Here is a 21,636-nt window from a genome sequence, read left to right as displayed (position 1 = left end):
CACACACACACACACACACACAATAATGAACAGAGTATTTTTTAACATTTACTCTTGAAACTCATCTTACTTTTATTTATAGGATATGGTAGTTAATATTATTCTTCATTGTTACTGCATGATTTACAAAATAATCTATTACCCAAGGGATTCCTAATTTTTGTATAAACATGTGCCTCTTTGAAAAAAACTGTCTATAAGCCTACACTGATGGACACAATAGCTGTTCTCCATCTGTAGCACAAGCAATGACAATGTAAAAGTCGCCCAGAGTAGTTTAAGTGTAAAATGGAGTTAGGTCAGAGACTTGGATAATTATAAACAGATTTTCACACATGAATTTCTGGTGGAATAATCTGAAATTGTGCTGGACATATAAGACATTTAGTATTCCTGGCTCCTGAGTATAGAATGCCAGCTGGGCCCTCCCCATTACTCTGGTAACCAAAAACTTCCCCCACTTTTCAAAACTGCCTCTAGGGGGCAGTACTGCCACCAGTGAGAACCAGTGTTCTAACTTAATTTTTAGAACTTCCTTGGGAACATCATTCTCTTAACCTTGGACTCCCTAAGTGTTGACACAATGCCTGACATGTAGAGCAGGTGCTCAGTACGTATGATGGAACAAGACTATGATAAGAGTGCGCTTTGGAGGCAAAAGAGGGGTGAGGTCAATCCAACAGGAAAACTGAAAGGAGAGTAGAAGTTTCAGAGGTGCTCTAAGAGTTGCCTTAAAAAAGATCTGGTGCTGGATGGCTGGGGTAAGTGGGAATAGGAGGTGGATGGTAGAGGATGTGCTACACCAAAACAAGGGAATAAATCAAGAAAGAAGAAAACACAGGAACCAGGAAACAGGATTCAAAACAGAAGTACAGGAAATTCCTAGGATGATGAGAAAGGGACAAATGGGACAAAAGTTTTGCAGCAGGCCTAGAGAGCAACCAGTCCTGCTTAGAATAGGAAGACAAAAGCCTCCCAGAGGAATATCTCCAAGAAAAAGGAAAAGGTTTAAAATGGATTTGATGGATAACCTAAAGTGTTTACCACATTGAGAGGAATTTTATAGTTCTACTGAAGTGTTTGGGAAAGAATTAGTGATAGACACAACAGCAAACAAAGCAAACAGAAAAATAAAGCCATTATCATTCTGAAGGAGGATGGGAAGCCGTTCAAGAAAGAAATATACTCATAGTAATGATTACCTGACTCATACTGAAGAACACTTATATAGTCATAACAATATAAATACTAAATATTACTGATTTCTTGACAAAAGTGAGAGATTAAAAGCGAAGCTGATGACTGTAGATTATTCTTTGAGAAACTTGGCTATGAAAAGGAAATAGGAGCACAGAGAAGAGAAACCCAATGGCATAGTACTGTCTACTTAATCCCAACAGCCCATTCCTGTAGTAGTGTGGGGTGGCATCCATTAACAATCAATCTTGTGTATTACCATTAGTAACCCTGTGAGGCAAGCAGGTTTCATCAGCCGCCTTTTATAGATAAGAAAACAGAGCTGTGAGAACTGAGAAATGATCTAGAATAGAACTAGAACCCACATTTCCTAGAATTCAAAGCACATGCTCTTTTATGTTCTATATGTAACTTTCCAAAATAACCATTTTGTCTGGAATTATACTATACTCATAACAATATAACAAATGGTCAAAAATTAGTTCTAACATATTAAAAATCTCTTGAAATAAAAATAAATTATGTCTGGTAAAAACTAAAAATAGAACAATTCTAGAATTAACTCTGCGTTAACTATTAACATTATAGTACCTTCTTTTTTTTTTTAAGGGAATTAAATTCCTTTCATTGAAAATTAAGGAACATCAATAATTTTAGGAAAAAAACCAAGCACACAAAGATTTTAAAAAGCACTATAAGAGGGGAGAAAACAAACACACAATTAAAAATGATCACTAACATATGTGAATACGTTGCCTATAAACACATCAAAATAGCATTTTCCAACATTAATATCTGCTTAGAAAATTTCAAAATATATAAAACTTTCACTCCCTCACTCAAGATTTTTAAATCAATTTTTCACTTCTCACTAGTAAAAGCATGTATGTACCCGTTACACAAACATCTGACTTAAGAATGTATCACATGCACAGAGCTGGCACCTGCCATGTAGGAGACTGGGGATGGGCTTCCTCTAGAAGCATTCCCAATGGCCTTCTCTCCATAGCTTTCATGGGAACATCTTTGTGACACCACTTCCCTCTCACTGCAAAGGTGTTTAGGGATCCAAACCGTTCCCCTCAAATCCTATTTAAACATCTGTAGTGGAACTAATGTACATCTGAAATGTGATTTTCCTAATATTTTTCAACATTAATGTGCAGTATTTCAGCTACATTGCAGGAAAAAAATGGTCTTTAAAGGGTAGCCTAGAAACTTACCCATTTATAAAAATACCACTTGCGAACTTTTTCAGGGGGAAAATGTATTTCAAATTCCAAAGCTCAGATTAAATAAGAACTTCTGAAACATAACCATTTGAAAGCGGGTTACTACCTGTAAATATTCTGGCAGTGGCTTAAGCAAGCCGGCATTATTAGGGAAGAAGAGGAACTATGTCTAAGTCTTCTACTTGTAGGGTCAGCAAAAGAACTGCAAGTATCAAGTCTACTATAGAGAAACTTAAAATAGTTCCTTGTCATCACTATATGTTTAGTGAAGGACAGGGGGAAGAAGGCAGTCTTTTCAATTAACATCAAAGAACGTAAAAAAAAAAAAAAAGACAATATAGAAGCAATTATTAGTTTTGCTAATAGGATCACAAAAGGTTATAACTGACAAACGAAAACTCATAGGTAGACAACTAATCAGAGGATTGCTGCAAGGATATTAAAAAAAAAAGTTTGCTCTTAAAAATGTGGAAGTTAGGCACCCTTGAGGACATTGCCTTCCCTAGTCACTTGCCTTCTAAAACATAGGGAAATGAAAAAGTGGAAATGAAAGATTGGGTAATCAACCTAGTTTTGCTTTCAGGTCACTGCACTGACTAAACTGGGAAACATGAACATCTAAAAGCCTGCACAAATTCAGACATCCAGCAAAAAAGCATTAACTGAGGTCTTCCTTTCTATTTTCAATGCATTTTATGTGCACAAATGAGCAAGCATGCATACCAAGGGATATGCCTTTCTAAAGGGATAACCAAAGGCATGAATGAGAACCATGAATTGAAAAGTAGCACCCCTGCTGAAAACGAAACAAAAAACTAGCAGTGATTTATGACGTTCTAGAAGATAACCCTTTGCTACAACTTGAACATAACTGTTGAACACACCTTCTGGGTAGCAGACACATATTCCTCTGTACCCACTCCCACCTGCTCCTCACCAGCATCTTTAGTACTGAAGAGATGTCTCTCTCTTAAGGTACCATATATTTTCACACTCCTAGCCTGTGTTTGCTGGCCTGGGCCAAGTCTCTAACATTCTCCTGTAATGTTCTTCCTCTCTATTCCCCCCACTCTAGCCATAGTGGTCTTTTATTCCATAAATACTCAAGATCAGTCTTGACTTAGGAACCTTGTTCTAGCTCTTCCCTGATTGAAAAGCTCTTCCTCTTGATTGTCATAGGACAAATTCCTTCTTGTTACTTCCTCAGAAAGTGTTTCTCAACGTAAACACATCACCCTCTCACTGATTACTTGTTTACTTTTACATTTATTTGTACTTTTCTTCTCCCACTTGAACATAAGCTCCATAGAGCAGGGACCTTGCTTGTGTTGTTCACCATTATCTCCTCCACAGTGAAAACAGTTCTGGCATATGGTAGGCCTTCAATAAATATATTGAATACATGGATGAATAACAGTCGCTTAGTATTTATTGAGCATGGTGCTATACACTGGCCACGTAGAATGCAAACACAAACTAAAAAAGCTCATGGAACTTTCACTTTTGTGAGACCATAAACAAGAAAATTCACAAATGTAAACAAGTGCTATTAAGGAAATAAACAAGTATTATGATGGAGTACTGGGAAAAGGCTATTGTCATTAGGGTGGTTAGGAAAGATCTCTCTGAGGAGGTACCGTTTAAAAGAGTAAGAAAAGAAAAGATGCCACCTTTAGAAACACCAAGAAAAAGCATGTGTGAAAGTGAGGCACTTTCAAAGAACTGAAAGGTGGACCATAGGTCTACAGCAAAAAGGAAAGTGGGGGCCAGATCACATAAGGGAATGTTAAGAAGTTTGAAATGTATTTTATATATGTACATATATGTATACATATTTGATTTAAAAAAATTTTTTTATATTTTATTTTATTTTTGAGAGAGAGACAGAGTGTGAGCAAGGGAGGGCAGAGTGATGGAGACAGAATCTGAAGTAGGCTCCAGGTTCCAAGCTGTCCAGCCCGACGTGAGGCTTGAACCCATATGAACATTAAGATCATGACCTGAGCCAAAGTTGGACGCTTACCCAATTGAGCTACCCAGGCACCCCCATATATTTTTTTAATTGGAAGATTTTAGAATTTTCAGCAGAGGAATGAAAGCTCTGTGTTTTTAAGAGTAGACTTCTGGTCAAGTTGTTCTTGGAAATTCACAAAACTCCCCAGCTTTGTTCAAAATATCATGGGATAAATACAGAAAATTAAAAAGACATATCCCAAAGCATATACAAAATAAACATTTCTATGAACCAAAAAAAGTAGAAGAGAAAAAGCTGTAAGTCAGGCCAAAGTTGCAGACCCACCAGTAGGCAGACAGTAGGTAGGCAGTAGGTAACTAGGAATTTGCTTCCTGTAACATAAAAGGGGCCCAAAGTGCTCCAGAGGAGCAGGAAATGGGAAGAGTCAACTTTGCAGTATGAAAACCACAGGTTGATGGGGCGCCTGGGTGGCTCAGTCGGTTAAGCCTCCGACTTCAGCTCAGGTCACGATCTCGCGGTCCGTGAGTTCGAGCCCCGCTTCAGGCTCTGGGCTGATGGCTCAGAGCCTGGAGCCTGCTTCCGATTCTGTGTCTCCCTCTCTCTCTGCCCCTGCCCCATTCATGCTCTGTCTCTCTCTGTCTCAAAAATAAATAAGAAACGTTAATAAAAAAAAAAAAAAATTTTGAAAACCACAGGTTGAGATACTGAGTTTTCCTATCCTGAAAAAGACCTGCCATTAACCACAGTCAGGAGCTGAGGCATACATTAGAAGTGATGGGAGGCAGACAATATTTCAAAGCCTGGGCCTGGACCAAGCTGCCTGCTGACTTAGTGACTAGACTCAGTGTCTCCTAAAGTACACTGGAACAGGGGCCCCATGCTGCCAATGCAAGATCGGCTCTTGCCTGAGACTGTTCAGGAGCAGATGAAAGGCAACCACACAACTACCAGACAGGAAGGGGGTTGGGGGGGTGGGGGGGAAGCAGTGACAATATGAAAATAAGCACATAAATAATCTTAATGAAAGAGTGTTTGCAAATCAAAATTCCAAAATACATGAAAAAAATCACAACCATGAATGACAGCCAATATAACTAATTTGAAGGTGAGAAATTTACTGCAGAGGGCATAAAAATAGAGCAATCTGAAAACAATTTTAAAAGTTTAGGATCCTCTCATAGCTAAAGGAAATCATAATAGACATGACAGCAGAAAAATAAATTATCAAATAAAAGTGAGAATAATACAAAAATAGAAGAAATGATAAAGAAGCAAAGTTCAAAGATTAGGTTAAAGATTTTCTAGAAGATAGGAGTCTTCTGATTAAAAGTATACTTGGAACTGTGAGTGGAACATGGGAGGAAAGAGGAAGCAAACAAAACAAATAAAAAATCCCACCCCCCTCAAATATATATATTTAAATAAAATTATGTGTGTGTGTACAAAGAAATTACAAATAGAGTTGAACTATTTATTACGCTGTTGAGTGAAAAAAAAGTCATAGAATGTATTACATAATACTTACATAAAAAAAATAACTCGGGGTACCTGGGTGGCTAAGTCGGTTAAGCGTCCGACTTTGGCTCAGATCATGATCTCATGTTTGTGAGTTCGAGCCCCGTGTCCGGTTCTGTGCTGACAGCTCAGAGCCTGGAGCCTGCTTTGGATTCTGTGTCTCCTTCTCTCTCTGCCCCTCCCCTACTTGTGCTCTGTCTCTGTCTCTCAAAAATAAATAAATGTAAAAAAAAATTAAAAATAAATAAATCATAACTCAAACCTCCCTGTGGCTGTCTGCCCATATACAAATACACTGATAAAGATCTAATGGGGGACCTGGATGGCTCAGTCAGTTAAGCATCTGACTCTTGATTTCAGCTCAGGTCATGGTCTCATGGTTATAAGATCAAGCCCCACGTCGGGCTCTACACTGGGTGTGGAGCCTGCTTAAGATTCTCACTCTCCCTCTCCTTCTGCCCCTGCCCGGCTCACACTTCACACAGGTATATACTTTCTCTCTCTCAAACCTCCCCCCCCCCCAACAAAAACAAGCAAAAAACAAGTAAACTGATAAAGATCTAAAATCAGACATATCAAACTGTTAAAGTAGTTGTTTATTTGAAGGTGTGTGGGATCAGGCAGACTTGGAAGGACTTTCATTTACTACTATATATACACTATTATTTTAAATTTCATATTAAACTTATTTTCACTAATTATAAAACTAATTAGCACAAAAACTAATTACAAAAATATAATTTAAAATACTAACAAAGATTTATGGCAGTTGAATTGGAAGACTTCCACCATATACTTAAAAGAGTAAATTGCACATAATTTGAATACACGAATCAATTTTCTATAAAATATATTATGCCCCAAATGTCCAATGCATATATACTCCTGTATGATTATATGAGTAGAGAAAAATGGATAAAAGAATTCGCACCAAGTTAACAGTGTATATCTGAGAGGAGGCCAAAAACAAAAAGTAAAAAATAGAATGCTATCCTTATTTTTTTTTAAGTGTATGACATGATATATATACACGTATACATAATTTTATGTATGTATATACATATATACACACATATATATGTATATGTACATATACATATATATGTATATATATACATACACATACATAATATTATATATTTATTTCACATATATATTATATCACATATATCACATATCACAAAAATATTATATATTTATTTCACTTCTTGAGCGTAAAATGTCAGATAATGATCGTAGAGAGCTAGCTAGGGATATAGTAGTAGACAAAACAAAGTCTTGGTTCACAGGGGGTTTATAAAACAGTGGGGGGAGAGATGAAGACAATAAAATAAACAGAAATTATAGTTAAGTGGTGAAAACACAAAAGCAGGTTAAGGGGACAGAGTATGAGCAAGGGGGTCAGAAGGGGATGTGACATAGGTTGTCAGGAAAGACCTCTCTGATGAAGTAACGCCTTGAACAGAGCTGACTGAGGTGAGTCAGGTAGGTGGTTTCAGATAGGAACCAGGGAACAGCCAGATAGGAACCAGTGCGAAAGACACAGGGCCAGTGTGTGGCACGTCCTTGGGGAAACAGCAAGAATGCTAGTGTGGCTGCAGCACAATAAGGAAAGGTGACAGAAGAGACCAAAGTCAGAGATGAAATCAGAGAATCAGCCATGGCCCAGGTCAGAGAGGATCTTATAGACCACGGAAGCAGGATGGGGAGTCATTACAGAGTGATAAGCAGGGGGTGACATGACCTGATTATGCTTTAAAAAGAATCCTTGGGATGCTGTGTGAAAAACTGGAATAAAAGGAAGGAAACCAGCGAGGAGACTATTGAAGTAATCCTGCTGAGAGAATATGGGTAAGAGAGGTAGTTAACGGATTTGGTGGAAAGTGGCTGAATTTGTAATATGTTCTCAAGGTATGGGCAGAAAAATCTGCAGGTGGACTGAAGGTATGGGAGTCAAGCAATAATCATGTATGTTCATATAATGTGTTTCTTATCTTTTAACATTTTTAGAATGTGAATGTATTTTACAATAATCAAGAAAAAGCAATAAAGTCATTTTCAATGTTAAAAAAATAAGAAAAAATACACACCAAACAATACACTAGATAAATAAAAATAAACATCTAGACACATTGTGGTAAACTTGCAGAGCATTAAGAATACAGAGAAAATCTAAAAAGTCAGGAAAGAAAAAACAGACCATCTTTAAAAGAATGGCATCTAGAGTCTCAGGAGATTTCTCATCAACAATGAATGTCAGGCACCCAAATTGGAAAAGGAGAAATAAAACTATCACTATTTGCAGATGATATAATATTTTATATAGAAAATTCTAAAGAATCCACTAAAAAAATAATAGAATAAATGAGTTCCACAATGTTGCAATATACAAGATCAATAAATAAAAATCAATTCCACTCTTTTATAAAAGCAATGAACAAAGTGAAAATAAAAATTTTTTTAATTCCAATTACATTAGCATCAAAAGGATAAAATACTTGGTAATAAATGCAACAAAAGAAGTGCTAAAAACTAGAAAACTTTGTTGAAAAAAATCAAAGAAGACCTAAATAAATGAAAGACATTTTTTTGTTCATGGATTGGAAAACTTAATATTAAGATAGCCTTACACCCAGATTAATCTACAGTTTCAACACAATCCCTATGCCAATGCCAGCTGGCTTCTTTGCAGAAATTGACAAACTGATTCTAAAATTCATATGGAAATTGAAGGGACCCAGGAGAGGCAAACAATCTTGAAAAAGAACAAAGGAGAAAAAGAACAAAAGAATCAAAGTACACTCTGATTTCAAAACTTAACTGCAAAACTTTATTAAAACTTTAATAATCAAACAGCCTAAGGATATAGAGACCAATGAAACAGAATTGTAAATCCAGAAATAAACTTGCACATTACAGTTAACTGACTTCCAACAAAGTTGCCAATACCATTCAATTAGGTGAAAAAATAGCCTTTTCAACAAATGGTGCTGAAAACAGTTATACGTACATATACAAAAGAATGAAGCTGGACTCCCATCTCACACCATATACAAAAATTAACCCAAAATGGATCAAAGACTTAAATGTAAGAGATAAAACTATAAAACTCTTAGAAGAATGCACAAGTATAAATCTTCACGACCATATATTAGGCCATGGTTTCTGAGATATGACATCAAAAGTATGAGCAACCAAAAGAAAGAAAATAAATTTGACTTACCAAAATTTAAAACTTTTGTACTGCAAATAATACCATCAAAAAAGTGAAAGACAACCCAAAGAATAGGAGAAAGTATTTGCAAATCATGTATCTGATAAAGGACTAGTTTCCAGAATAATAAAGAACAATTACAACTCAACAATAAAAAGATAAATAACACAATTTAAAAATGGTCAAAGGATTTAAATAGACATTTCTCCAACGGAGATAAAAAAAATGGTCAAAAAGCACATGAAAAGATGCTCATCATTAAAAATCATCAGAGAAATGTGTATCAAAATCATAGTGAGATATCATTTTCTACCTATTAGGAAGGTTATAAACAAAAAGACAAACATAAGAAGATTTGGTGAGGATGCAGAAAAAATGGAACCCTCATATGCTCCTGGCAGAAATGTGAATGGTACAGCTGCCTTGGAAAATAGTTCAGCAGTTCCTTAAAAAGCTAAACAGAGTTATCGGCAACCCCATTCTTAGTTATATACACTCAAGACAGTATATATACACACAAAACTTGTACACAAATGTTCGTAGCAGCATTATTCACAATAGCCAAAAACAAACAAACAAACAAAAAAACTAGAGACATGTCTCTATACTGGGGGTGCCTGGCTGGCTCAGTCAGTAGAGCATGCAACCCTTGATGCCATGAGTCAAGCCCCACATTGGGCATGGAGCTTATTAAAAAAAAAAGAGTCTTGGGATGCCTGGGTGGCTCAGTCAGTTAAGTGTCTGACTCTTGACCTTGGCTTAGGTCGTGATCTCATAGTTTGTGAGTTCACGCCCTGCATCAAGCTTAGTGCAGAACCTGCTTGTGATTCTCTCCCTTTCTCTCTCCCCACCCCGCCTCCTCTCTCTCAAAATAAACTTTTTAAAAAATCCCTACACTGATGAATGGATAAATAAAAATTATATACATGAAAGGGAATATTATTTGACAATAAAAAGAAATGAAGTAGTGATACATGCTACAACATGGATGGACTTTGAAAACACTATATTAATGCAAAGAAGGCATTCTTAAAGGACTACATATTGCATGATTCCATTTATATGAAATGTCCAAAACAGTCAAATCTATAGAGACAGGAAGAGATTGGTGACTACCTAGGGCCAGAGGAAAGAGATGAGAGATGGAGAGATTTCTTTCTGAAGTGATAAAAATGTTTAAAAATTGATTTTGGTGGGAATGCAAGCTGGTGCAGCCACTCTGGAAAACAGTATGGAGGTTCCTCAAAAAACTAAAAATAGAACTACCCTATGACCCAGCAATTGCACTACTAGGCATTTATCCAAGGGATACAGATGTGCTGTTCTGAAGGGATACATGCACCCCAATGTTTATAGCAGCACTATCAAAAATAGGCAAAGTATGAAAAGAGCCCAAATGTCCATCGATGGATGAATGGATAAAGAAGATGTGGTATATACATACAATGGAGTATTACTCAGCAACCAAAGAATGAAATCTTGCCATTTGCAACTACGTGGATGAAACTGCAGGGTATTATGCTAAGTGAAATTAGTCAGAGAAAAACAAAAATCATATGACTTCACTCATATGAGGACTTTCAGAGACAAAACAGATGAACATAAGGGAAGGGAAACAAAAATAATATAAAAACAGGGAGGGGGACAAAACAGAAGAGACTCATAAATATGGAGAACAAACTGAGGGTTACTGGAGGGGTTGTGGGAGGGGGGGTGGACTAAATGGGTTAAGGGGCTTCAAGGAATCTACTCCTGAAATCATTGTCACACTATATGCTAACTAATTTGGTTGTAAATTAAAAAAAATTAAAAATAAAATTAAAAAAAATTGATTTTGGTGATGGTTGTATAACTTTTTTTTTTAATGTTTTTATTTATTTTTGAGACAGAGAGAGACAGAGCATGAGCAGGGGAGGGGCAGAGAGAGAGGGAGACACAGAATCTGAAGCAGGCTCCAGGCTCTGAGCTGTCAGCACAGAGCCCGATGCAGGGCTCGAACTCACAGACTGAGATCATGACCTGAGCTGAAGTCGGACGCTTATCCGACTGAGCCACCCAGGCGCCCCGGTTGTATAACTCTTAAAGCCATCGAGCTGTACGCTTTAAATGTAAATTGAGGGGTACCTGGTTGCCTCAGTCCATACAGCATGATACTTGATTTTGGGGCTGCTAAGTTTGAGCCCCACACTGGGTGTAGAGCTTACTTAAAAATAAAATAATGGGTGTAAGTGATGAATCACTAAACTCTATACATGAAACTAATAATATACTATATGTTAACTAACTGGAACTTAAATAAAAACTTGAAGAAAAAAATAAAATCTTTTTTAAAAATTAAATAAAATAAATAAATAAATAAATGTGTAAATGTGTAAGATATATAATTTATATCTCAATAAAGCCATCCAAAACATGAGTGCCAAAGATAAGGATGTAATATATTCCCTATGGTAAATGAAAGTAAGTACAATACAATTCAAGAGCTAGGATGAAGTAAAAACTAAGAGAGTCAGGACGCCTGGGTGGCTCAGTTGGTTAAGGGTCCAACATCGGCTCAGCCCGCATTGGGTTCACTACTGTCAGCACAGAGCCTGCTTTGGATCCTCTGTTCCCCTCTCTGCCCCTTCTCTGTATGCGCACGCTCTCCCTCTCTCTGAAAAATAAACATTAAAAAAAACCCACAAAACTAAGAGAGTCTACCACCCTCAGACTTTTACTTAAATACCTAAAGAAGCACATCAGCAAGGATAGTGAACCTAGAAGGAAGGTCATGAGATTCAAGAAATAGTAATCACAGAACTTGGAAAATTTTGTTGATAAATTTAATCCTTGAGTGCAGAAAAGTAGTAATGAGTAAACTGTTTTTTAATAAAAGAAAAACTAACATTCTAGACACAAAGAAAAACATTGAGGAAGAGGTGTGCTTATTCAGTGGGTAAAGTGTAATAAGGTCCTTGTCTTGCACAGAAGGGGACTTGAAATAATCAACAACTCCACACTATGTTAGATAATTTTAGAATTCTAGTGTGCTAAAATTTTATAGGTAACACTAAAAGAAAAGAAACACAGCATATAGCTTCCAAACCAGAAAAAAAAAGAATAAAGAAAATTCTACCAACATGATAGAAGGCAAAAGAGAGAGAGAGAGAGAGAGAGAAAGTAGTCAAAGAAAACACCTATATTTGCAAACTAAAAAATACTCAGAACTAGACATGTCAAGACTTGGAAATATGGCTAAAGCAGGACTTAGCAGCCTTCAATGTATTTATTGAAAAATAACTCTCAAAGTGTTCAACTCAAGAAGCTATAAATTAGAGAAAACTCAAGAAAGCAGGAAGACCATACTAAAGATAAGATCAGAATTCAAGGAACCAGAAAACTTAAAAAAAAAAAAAAAAGACAGACTAAAAGCTGACTTTTGAAAAGACTGTAAAAACAAACAAAACCTAAAGCAAGATATTACGAAAAAAGAGAAAGCATAATCAATGTTAAGAAAGAAAATAATCATATGCGGAGGAGATTTTTCAAATAGAAGCAGCTAGTATATACAATTTCACACCAACAGACTAAGCACATGGATGAAACAAATACTACCAAAATATTTTCCAAACAAGTATTACCAAAATCAATTCAAGAAAAAAAAACTGAAGAAATAATCATTAACTATATTAATGGTTAGAATACCTAGCCAATGGCTAAGTCAAATAGCACCCAACCACCCAGTAGGCTCACAGTTTTATAGATGAATCTTATCAACTTTTCAAAGAGCAAATAACCTCTATGTTTACAAACTGTTTTATGAGGGCAGTGTAACCTTGATGACATTAGAAAAGGACAGCATGTTTTGTTTTTAAATTAATTTACTTATTTTTGAGAGAGAGAGAGGATGTGAGGGCATGGCTGGGAGAGGGTCAGAGAGATAGAAAGTGAGAGAGAGAGAGTATCCCAAGCAGACTCCACACTTCAGAACCCAGAACCCAACTCAGGGCTCAAACTCACCAACCGTGAGATCATAACCTGAATCAAAATCCAGAGCCAGACACTTAATGGACTAAGCCACCCAGGTGCCCCAGAATAGCATGTTTTAAACAGCACATGTTCATTTCGTGTGTGTGACTACAGATGCAAATATACTAGAGGTAAATATATTAAACAAAGTGTAAGTATAAAGTATATGCAAACTTAATTCCACAGTGTATGAAAGAAAAAAATATATTACTAAATGGGGTTTTCCCTATAAATGCAAAGATAACCAACAGAAAAATCTGTCAATGTTTATTTACCATATTAACAGAGTTAGAGACAAAAAGCATACGCTCTAAGGGCACAAGGGAACTTTATGAGTGGCAGAAAACATTCTATATCTGAATTGTGGTAATAGTTACATAGTTGTATATATTTGTCAAAACTCAAACTGTATGCATAAAATTGATGTACTTTATTATATGTAAACTATCCTGTAATAAAGTTAGTTAACAAATATATGATCTCAGTTGGGGCAAAAAAGTATTCAATAAAATTATACACTTATTCATAATTTTAAAATATTATGACCACTATCACTGCTACTAGTCACCATTATACTGGAGATTCTAATCAATGTAATAAGACAAAAAAAGATGTGCAGGAAAAAGACAAAACTCATCATTACTTGCAAATGGTACGATTATCTACATTTTAAAAAATCTAATTGGAACTAGATAAACCATTAGAACTAATAAGAGTTCAACAATAAAAATCAATGGTGTTCTTAAACATTAGCAATATTCAATTATAATATGTAATCCCAAAATGTTACCAGTTATCAACTCTTGATTGCAGTTCAGGTCATGATCTCACGGTTTGTGAGTTTGAGCCCCATGTTGGGTTCTGTGAACTGAGCATGGATTCTCTCTCTCTCTGTCTCTCTCTCTCTCTGCCCCTCCCCTGCTTGCACACACACTCTCTCTCTAAAAAAAAAAAAAAAAAAAAAAGGATCCAGAAAAGACCCCCAAATATATGGAAACTTAGCATATTAGAGTGTGACATTACAAAGCAGTGGAGAAAAGATGGGGGTGGGGGGAACTATTATTCAATAAATGATGCTGGGACAACTGGCTATCAGAATTAGATTCCTTCCTAAAAAAAAAAAATTCAGATGGATACAAGACCTAAACTTGATAATCGAAACAATAAATATCAAAGGACCTTTATGTCACTTGGGTAGAGGATTTCTTAAAGACACTCAAAGAACAAATTATAAGGGGAAAAACCTGGTAAATCTTATTAAAATTTACATATAATGTCATTATAAATAAAGTTGAAAGACAAGCCAAAAATTGAGAGCAAGTATTTACAGTGTTTATAACCAAACAATCCAGAATATGTGTACATGTGTATGGATATGTGTCTGTATGTATGACTCTTAGAAGTGAATAAGCTCAAACAACTCAACAGAAAAATGGGCAAAGAATATAAATAGAGGCAACTCACAGAAGAAACTGTAGGAAACATAAGAAAGTATACTCAACCTTTACTACTCAATGCCTATCAAATTGGCAAAAAAAAAATTTTAAATATGTGTATATGTATGTGTATATATGTATATATCAGATATACAAATATACATATACATATAATATATATACATATGTATATATATACACACATATAGAAAGCTTTACGGTAACAATTATTAGCAAAATATGGGCAAGAATATGTACAATGTCAAGAGGGGAAAAGTTACAGAATATGATCAGTATGATATAATTTATATAAAAATTTAAAAACAAATGCCACATATTATTTATGGTTACACATCCATAAAGTAAAAGCATAAAAATACAGATAGGAAAGAGCCACTCAGCTTGAAGATAGCGATTACTTCTAAAGTAAGAGGAAGGCAGGATAGGATGATGAGGGAGTAAAGAGAACATTTCAACTATATCCATAGCTTTTAGTTTCTAAAAAGGTCTGAAACAAATTTGGCAAAAATGTGAACAGCCCTTAAATATGGGTGGTAGCAACAAAGATGTTCGTTATGTCATATTCCATATTTTCTATATGTTTGAAATATTTCAAGAATTTTTAAAAAATCAACTCTTCCCAGGGTATTTGGGTGGCTCAGTCAGTTAAGGGTCCGACTGTCAAGTTTGGCTCAGGTCATATCTCTTAGTTTGTGAGTCTGAGCCCTGCGTCAGGCTCTGTACTGACAGCACAGAGTCTGCTTGGGATTTTCCCCTTCTCTCCCTTTCTCTACCCTTCCCCTGCTCACATTCTCTCTCTCAAAATAAATAAACTTTAAAAAAAAGTCAGCTTTCAAATAAATTTAGTATCATTTAATACTCTAACAAAAAGAAAAAAACTTTCAAGAAGTTCCCATAAAAGTTTTCCCATGCAGCTTATTCAGACTTTTAGGTTCTATACAAATTTATGCTTTCTATTTTCCTCCTAAGCCATTTTAATTAATTTTGCATGATTTTACCAGTTTGATGTATTATAAGCTACACAGTATCATAAGGTATGCCACTATAAATGATGGGATTTATAATAAGGTTATTATTATATCGTATTTCTTTACAAACTTGTACTTATGTATTTTAGTTCTATATTATAGAACTCCTCATCTCTTGTGATTGATAATACAACCTCAACAAGTAGGCAGAACAATGCTACAATATTTAGTGACAGAGCTGGAATTAACACCTAAAGCATCAGGCTCCAAATGTAGAACTCACCATAAAGAAACTGAGGTTAAAGAAATCAAGGGACTTGCCCCAAAATATACAGTTAATAAAACTGTAAGTTAATTTTGCTATGCTTAAAGAACTTATGCTACTCTAAGTTTATAAATATTATGAAAATGTAGAATGACAAAATCTCAAAATTTATCCAAAACACAGATTCTAATTATTCCTCTGCTTAATTCTGAAGTCAGAATCATATGATACAGAGGATATTTTCCACTAGTACTACATAACTGGAATGGTAGGAATAAAATCACATAGACCTTCAAAAGATCATTTAAGTAAATTTGTTTTCCCTCTTAAGATAAAAGGTTACAAATTTCTTTAGAGGAAAATTAACTATATCTAAAAAGTAATACTTGGGGGGGCTCAGTCAGTAGAACATGTGACTCCTGATCTTGGGGTCCTAAGTTTGAGCCCCATGTTAAGCACAGAGTTTACATTAAAAAAAAAAAAGTAATACTTGGGTAATTATGATATCACAGGTATCAATTATTATTTTTACGTTGTTCAAAACAAGCATATGTCAACCACTGCATTTTGCCAACTTACCCTTTTTAGTGAGCCATGACAATTAAGCATTAGGTCCCAGGTTAATTTTTATTTGTCAAACACAGTGAATGCTGTGATTTTAACAAACTTCAGAGTATGTTTACACTTGTACATCCCCTTCTTGGTTTATCTCATTGGCTTTAGGAGGTTTAGGAGCGGTAGGGGACATGTTAGAAAGTGGTGCACAATTTGACAAAGATTAACTACTCAAAGCCGTAAGTTTATAAATAGCCCATACAAATAAATCAAGGTCTTAACTGTTTTTCTAATAGTTCAGAAATGGTACTTCTGAATGCCAAAGGAAAATACCAAAAGGTCTCTTAGGAAAATCTTTTCAAATTTTTAAATGTAAGAATACAGCATTTAAAAAAATATATAGATCCACATTTTTAGCAATGCAAATTCTATTGCTAAATTTACATAAATTTGTATCAATTTTATTTCTCTGTGTTTTAAAGGATGCATCTAAATGGAAACAGAGTTGAGTTCAAAGGTGTATCAAGTATGCATATCTCTTAAGTTCAACATTATATTTTTATTGGATTTTATTTTGTAAATGATGAGAAACCAATGATGGTTATCACCGTGGGAAGTGACACTACGAAACTTTAATAGTATAACTTTAGCTGTAATTCAAAGAATGGATAGTATAGTAGCAGCTAGAAATGGGAGGGTATTACAATAGAAGTTAGAGATTGAAAAGGTTTTATAATAGTCTAGGTCAAGGGAGAGCTTTATACAAATTCAGACACAAATTCAGATATTCCTGGAGATCCTGAGTCAGTATGTTTGGAGCAAGCTCTCATAATCTTAGGTGAAGAGCTAAACACAGATGACTGGTAGTGAGAGCATCAAAGGGAAGATGCTCTCACGCTGACACCTTTAAAAGAGTATCAGGGACTCATAAAAATTACATGCGATGCTTCACTTGTACCACAAATGAACACTGACTCACCTGGATCAGGGTCATATTTTAGGTCCAATGGATGTACAACAGGGTGGTACTGCTTCTAAACACAATATAAATTAAACAGATTTAATCGTTTAATCCTTCATATAAACATTTCCTTCAGCGAATGTAAGCACATATACTATTAGTCAGTAGAATCCTTCTTTTTTTTGGGCTGGGGGAGAGATGCTGAAATCTGCTGGAGAGGCGAAAAGTTCAAAGGAAGTCTGAATTACAAACTAAGTCTTTTATAGTAGCGCCACCTACTGCGTACACTAAGAAATAGCACCATTAAAAACGCCGAAGAAAAGCGAACAAGCAAATTAAAGGCACGGAGACTGGATTTTGGATTTAAAGGACAAGGTAGTCTCCAAATTACGGACAGACTGTTTTTCAAAAGTTCCTTTTAAGGCGTCTGGGACTCAGAGCTCCTATGTCCACAGCAACTCTGTTTCACGCTACCATGTCAGCACACTAAAGCCTACACACCTTTTGATACGCTGGGACTGCTAAGAGCGAAGTACAGAAACAGGACCCACCTGCTGGCTTCGGCAGCACATATACTAAAACTGGAAGAATACAGAAAACTAGCACGGCCCTTGCACAAGGATGACACAGAACAGGATCCACAATTCAGCAAAAAGAAAAAGGAAAATGTTCCGCCTTACTCCTGTCCAAAGCCAGCAGGAGACAAAAATGTTTTCTAAAAGAGCTGTCTTTAGTATCCTTACCCCATCCATCCATTTTTCATCAGTTTTTAAACTTCCATTTCACCCAGGCCTGCTAACTTTCTCTCTTGTATGCAATACTGATTACTAGGTTTCTTTCCAGGAAAGAAGAGGGTAGTAGTAGGGAGAGAGAAAGTAAATACATTTTGAATGTTTTCCCTAGGAAACACTAAAAAGCAGTGGGGGGGAATGGAGTAGGGTATTCCTTTGAGAACTGTTATAGCAGAAAATAAATGAAAAATTCTGCTTCTATTTTTTCTCATGGAATAATGACTAAAAGTTTTAGGTAAAGTAACCATCTTTACTGTCTAAAACAATTCCTGACAAAAAAATTAACAAGAAGATTTATACGTGAGAGTATGCTAATTTCAAAAATTAATGACAAACAGTATAACATAATCTAAAGCAACACGTATTTCGCACTCCAGAGGCAATGGCATTCCCAGCAAACCTACCCTCGTCCCATCATGACTTTCGGAGCAAAACAAATTACACACAATTCAGAAAGCAAATTTCGGTGTTATGAACAGGTACTCAACCTTCATCATCAGTTTAACTAAAGGGTCTTCCAAAATATATAAACATACACAAATAATATGCAAACACAAACGACACACAGAAAGAAAAGGCTTAAAAGATAAATTTATTTTGCCTTCTTGGTCTCAGAATTGTAAAGTCATTGTCAGTCTTTCATCTTCAAATTCTATTTTAAAATCAGCTGTGTTTAAAATCTGTATGACTTAGAATAGGAAAAAATCTTACAAGAGACAAACAGTAGTAATTGAGGAAGAAAAGGCAAAGAAAACAAAATGTCATTTATGCCACATAGATCTTATACTTTAATTTTTTTATTATAGTAAAATAGACATTACACAAAATTTACTCTCTCAAAGATAAATCATCTTACCAGAATTTCTTGTTTTGCTTTTATGGTTTTGATGACACATTCAAGGATCTTTCTGGGATACTGCTTACGTTTTGTGGCTATATCTACTATGATTTCATCAAACTGATCTTCAAGTACTTTGATATCAGAATCTATTTCAAGAGAAAAAATATTAAAAATTTTCTTAAAATACATTGATTATATTCTATATAGTAATGTAATACAGATAAGCTAAATTTAGAAAACAAAAAATAATTAAGAAAAACAAATACGGTAAGTTAATGTATGATCCCACTTTGGTGATTAATTCATTTACTCGTTGAAAAATCAATTACTGAGCACCTATGGGAAGCTAGGCCTAAATCAGAAAAATACAAAGATGAATATAACGTGATCCCTGCTCTCTAAGGGATCACAGTTCACTGGAAGAAACAGGAAACTACAAAACAACTTGATAAATTCAACAGAGGTATGAACAAAATGCTATTCAGACACAGAACAATGGAACACTAACTCTGCTTGGGGAATTTAAGACTTTAAACAGAAAGTAACATTTGAGCTGAGCCTTGAAATCTAAATGTAAATCCATTAGATTAAAAAAAATGTAGGAAAAAAATACAGAGAGAAGCATTTTAGTCAGAGGAAACTGTATTTGCAAGATCATAAGAGTTTTGGGGAACTATTCTAAAAGTTCTAAATGGCTGCAGGATAAAGCATAAGGAAAGAAGGATGATATAATTACAAAAGAACTAGACTGTAAAGGGCATTTAATGTCACAGTTTCTAACATGTTTTGAGTTTATTGTGTGCTGCACCAAAGCTGTGACAGTAGCATAGAGTTGGTAAATCTGAAATAGACACAACTGGATAAATAGTAAGAAAAAGTAAGAGACACAGTGACTTTAGAATTTCTTTGATTTAGCTAAAACTATGTTATCCATTGCTTTCCTGTTTTAAAATAGTGACTCTCAAACTTCAGCAGAATGAAAAATCACATGGGGACCTTGTCAGGAGTACAGAAATTTTGATTCAACAAAGGCCTCTGAAACGGAGCCCCAAAATTAGACACCCCGGATGAAATGAATGCAGATGGTACATCAACCTTATTTTGAAAATCATCTTAGGGGCGCCTGGGTGGCGCAGTCGGTTGAGCGTCTGACTTCAGCCAGGTCACGATCTTGCGGTCCGTGAGTTTGAGCCCCGCGTCAGGCTCTGGGCTGAAGGCTCAGAGCCTGGAGCCTATTTCCAATTCTGTGTCTCCCTCTCCCTCTGCCCCTCCCCCGTTCATGCTCTGTCTCTCTCTGTCCCAAAAATAAACGTTGAAAAAAAATTAAAAAAAAAAAAAAAAAAAAAAAAGAAAATCATCTTAAAGAATAAGTAGTTAAAAATACTAAAGAGCTAGGCCATTGGCTTAACTGGCCTTACAGCACATGCGTTCTGCTGTATCAAAGTCTATGCTGGAAATGTATCTATTTTATTGAGTAGAAGCTTCCTTAAGAAGTCTGAAATAATAATATACATATTTTTGGAAACATTTCCAAACATTGTTGATATATATCAGCATATATATACATACTGGGTAAAGATTAATGACCTATATCAGGTATCTCTCATTCATGTGACAAATACTCATTAAGTCCAACTAAATTACTTCTTTTGAGAGTATTATGAGAAAATCAGCCATTGCTTACTTTGAATACTCACTTAAGTGGGCAGCCCTCCCTAAATTTTAATTTATCCATTTAAAAAGTTCAATCATTAGCCTGAAATAATAATGTACTATTTCACAGTTTAAAAAAAGTCCCCCAGCTAAATCTTTTATGTAGGAGGAAAGTGGTTTCTCAGCGCCACCTAATGATAAAGCTACAAAACTGAAATGTATAAACAATTTGAGGAGGGAGGATTTTGTCACCCAATGTAACAAGTATTTACTAGGTACTATGTGCCAAGCTAAGTGTTGGAAATATAATGATAAGAAAAATAAATAGAGCCCCTGCTCTCAAGGAACTTACACTTTAATTCTTTTTTTTTTTTTTTAATTTTTTTTTTTTCAACGTTTATTTATTTTGGGGACAGAGAGAGACAGAGCTTGAACGGGGGAGGGGCAGAGAGAGAGGGAGACACAGAATCAGAAACAGGCTCCAGGCTCTGAGCCATCAGCCCAGAGCCCGACGCGGGGCTCGAACTCCCGGACCGCGAGATCGTGACCTGGCTGAAGTCGGACGTTTAACCGACTGCGCCACCCAGGCGCCCCTTTAATTCTTAAATGTACCTGGTCAAACCTAAAATCAAGTCCTTTCAGGGTAGTTACAGAGGAAAGAAGGTTGATTTCACTTGTATATTCATTCATTCTTTCATTTCTCCACTCATTTCTAAAATGATCCCCGTGAACAAAACAGACAAAAAAAACCCTCTCCTTTGTGAAATTTACTTACTGCTTCTGTGTATTAGATCAGATACAAATCCTTTTAATTCTATCTGCTGAATATCCCTTGAACCCTTTTCTCTCCTTTCCTACTTAGGGCAAGTCTTCACCATCTTTTACTGTACTACTGTAATAACTTCCCTAAGATCAGCCTGCCTTGAATTTCTCTCTTCTCCAATCCAACCCCTACACAGCAGGCAGGTAGCTTTCTAAAACACAAAGCTTTTCATGTAAATTCT

The 21,636-nt window shown here is 35.6% G+C and overlaps 1 protein-coding gene and 1 pseudogene across 1 annotated transcript in view; one reads left to right on the top strand and one right to left on the bottom strand.

Annotated features, from left to right (window-relative positions):
• NSL1 (NSL1 component of MIS12 kinetochore complex) overlaps positions 1-21,636 on the bottom strand; it is a 35,869-nt gene that overhangs the window by 8,559 nt on the left and 5,674 nt on the right. Inside the window, exons 3-4 of the mRNA XM_043569387.1 lie at positions 18,995-19,125; positions 17,366-17,420 (exon numbers count right to left, since the gene is read on the bottom strand). Of these exons, the coding sequence (XP_043425322.1) occupies positions 17,366-17,420; positions 18,995-19,125 (186 nt within the window). The remainder of the gene's footprint in view (positions 1-17,365; positions 17,421-18,994; positions 19,126-21,636) is intronic.
• LOC122476690 lies at positions 17,900-17,995 on the top strand (annotated as a pseudogene).

Source organism: Prionailurus bengalensis, chromosome E4 (assembly GCF_016509475.1).
Source record: "Prionailurus bengalensis isolate Pbe53 chromosome E4, Fcat_Pben_1.1_paternal_pri, whole genome shotgun sequence".
NCBI classification, from domain to species: domain Eukaryota; kingdom Metazoa; phylum Chordata; class Mammalia; order Carnivora; family Felidae; genus Prionailurus; species Prionailurus bengalensis.
This window is presented reverse-complemented; position numbering and strand designations above follow the sequence as displayed.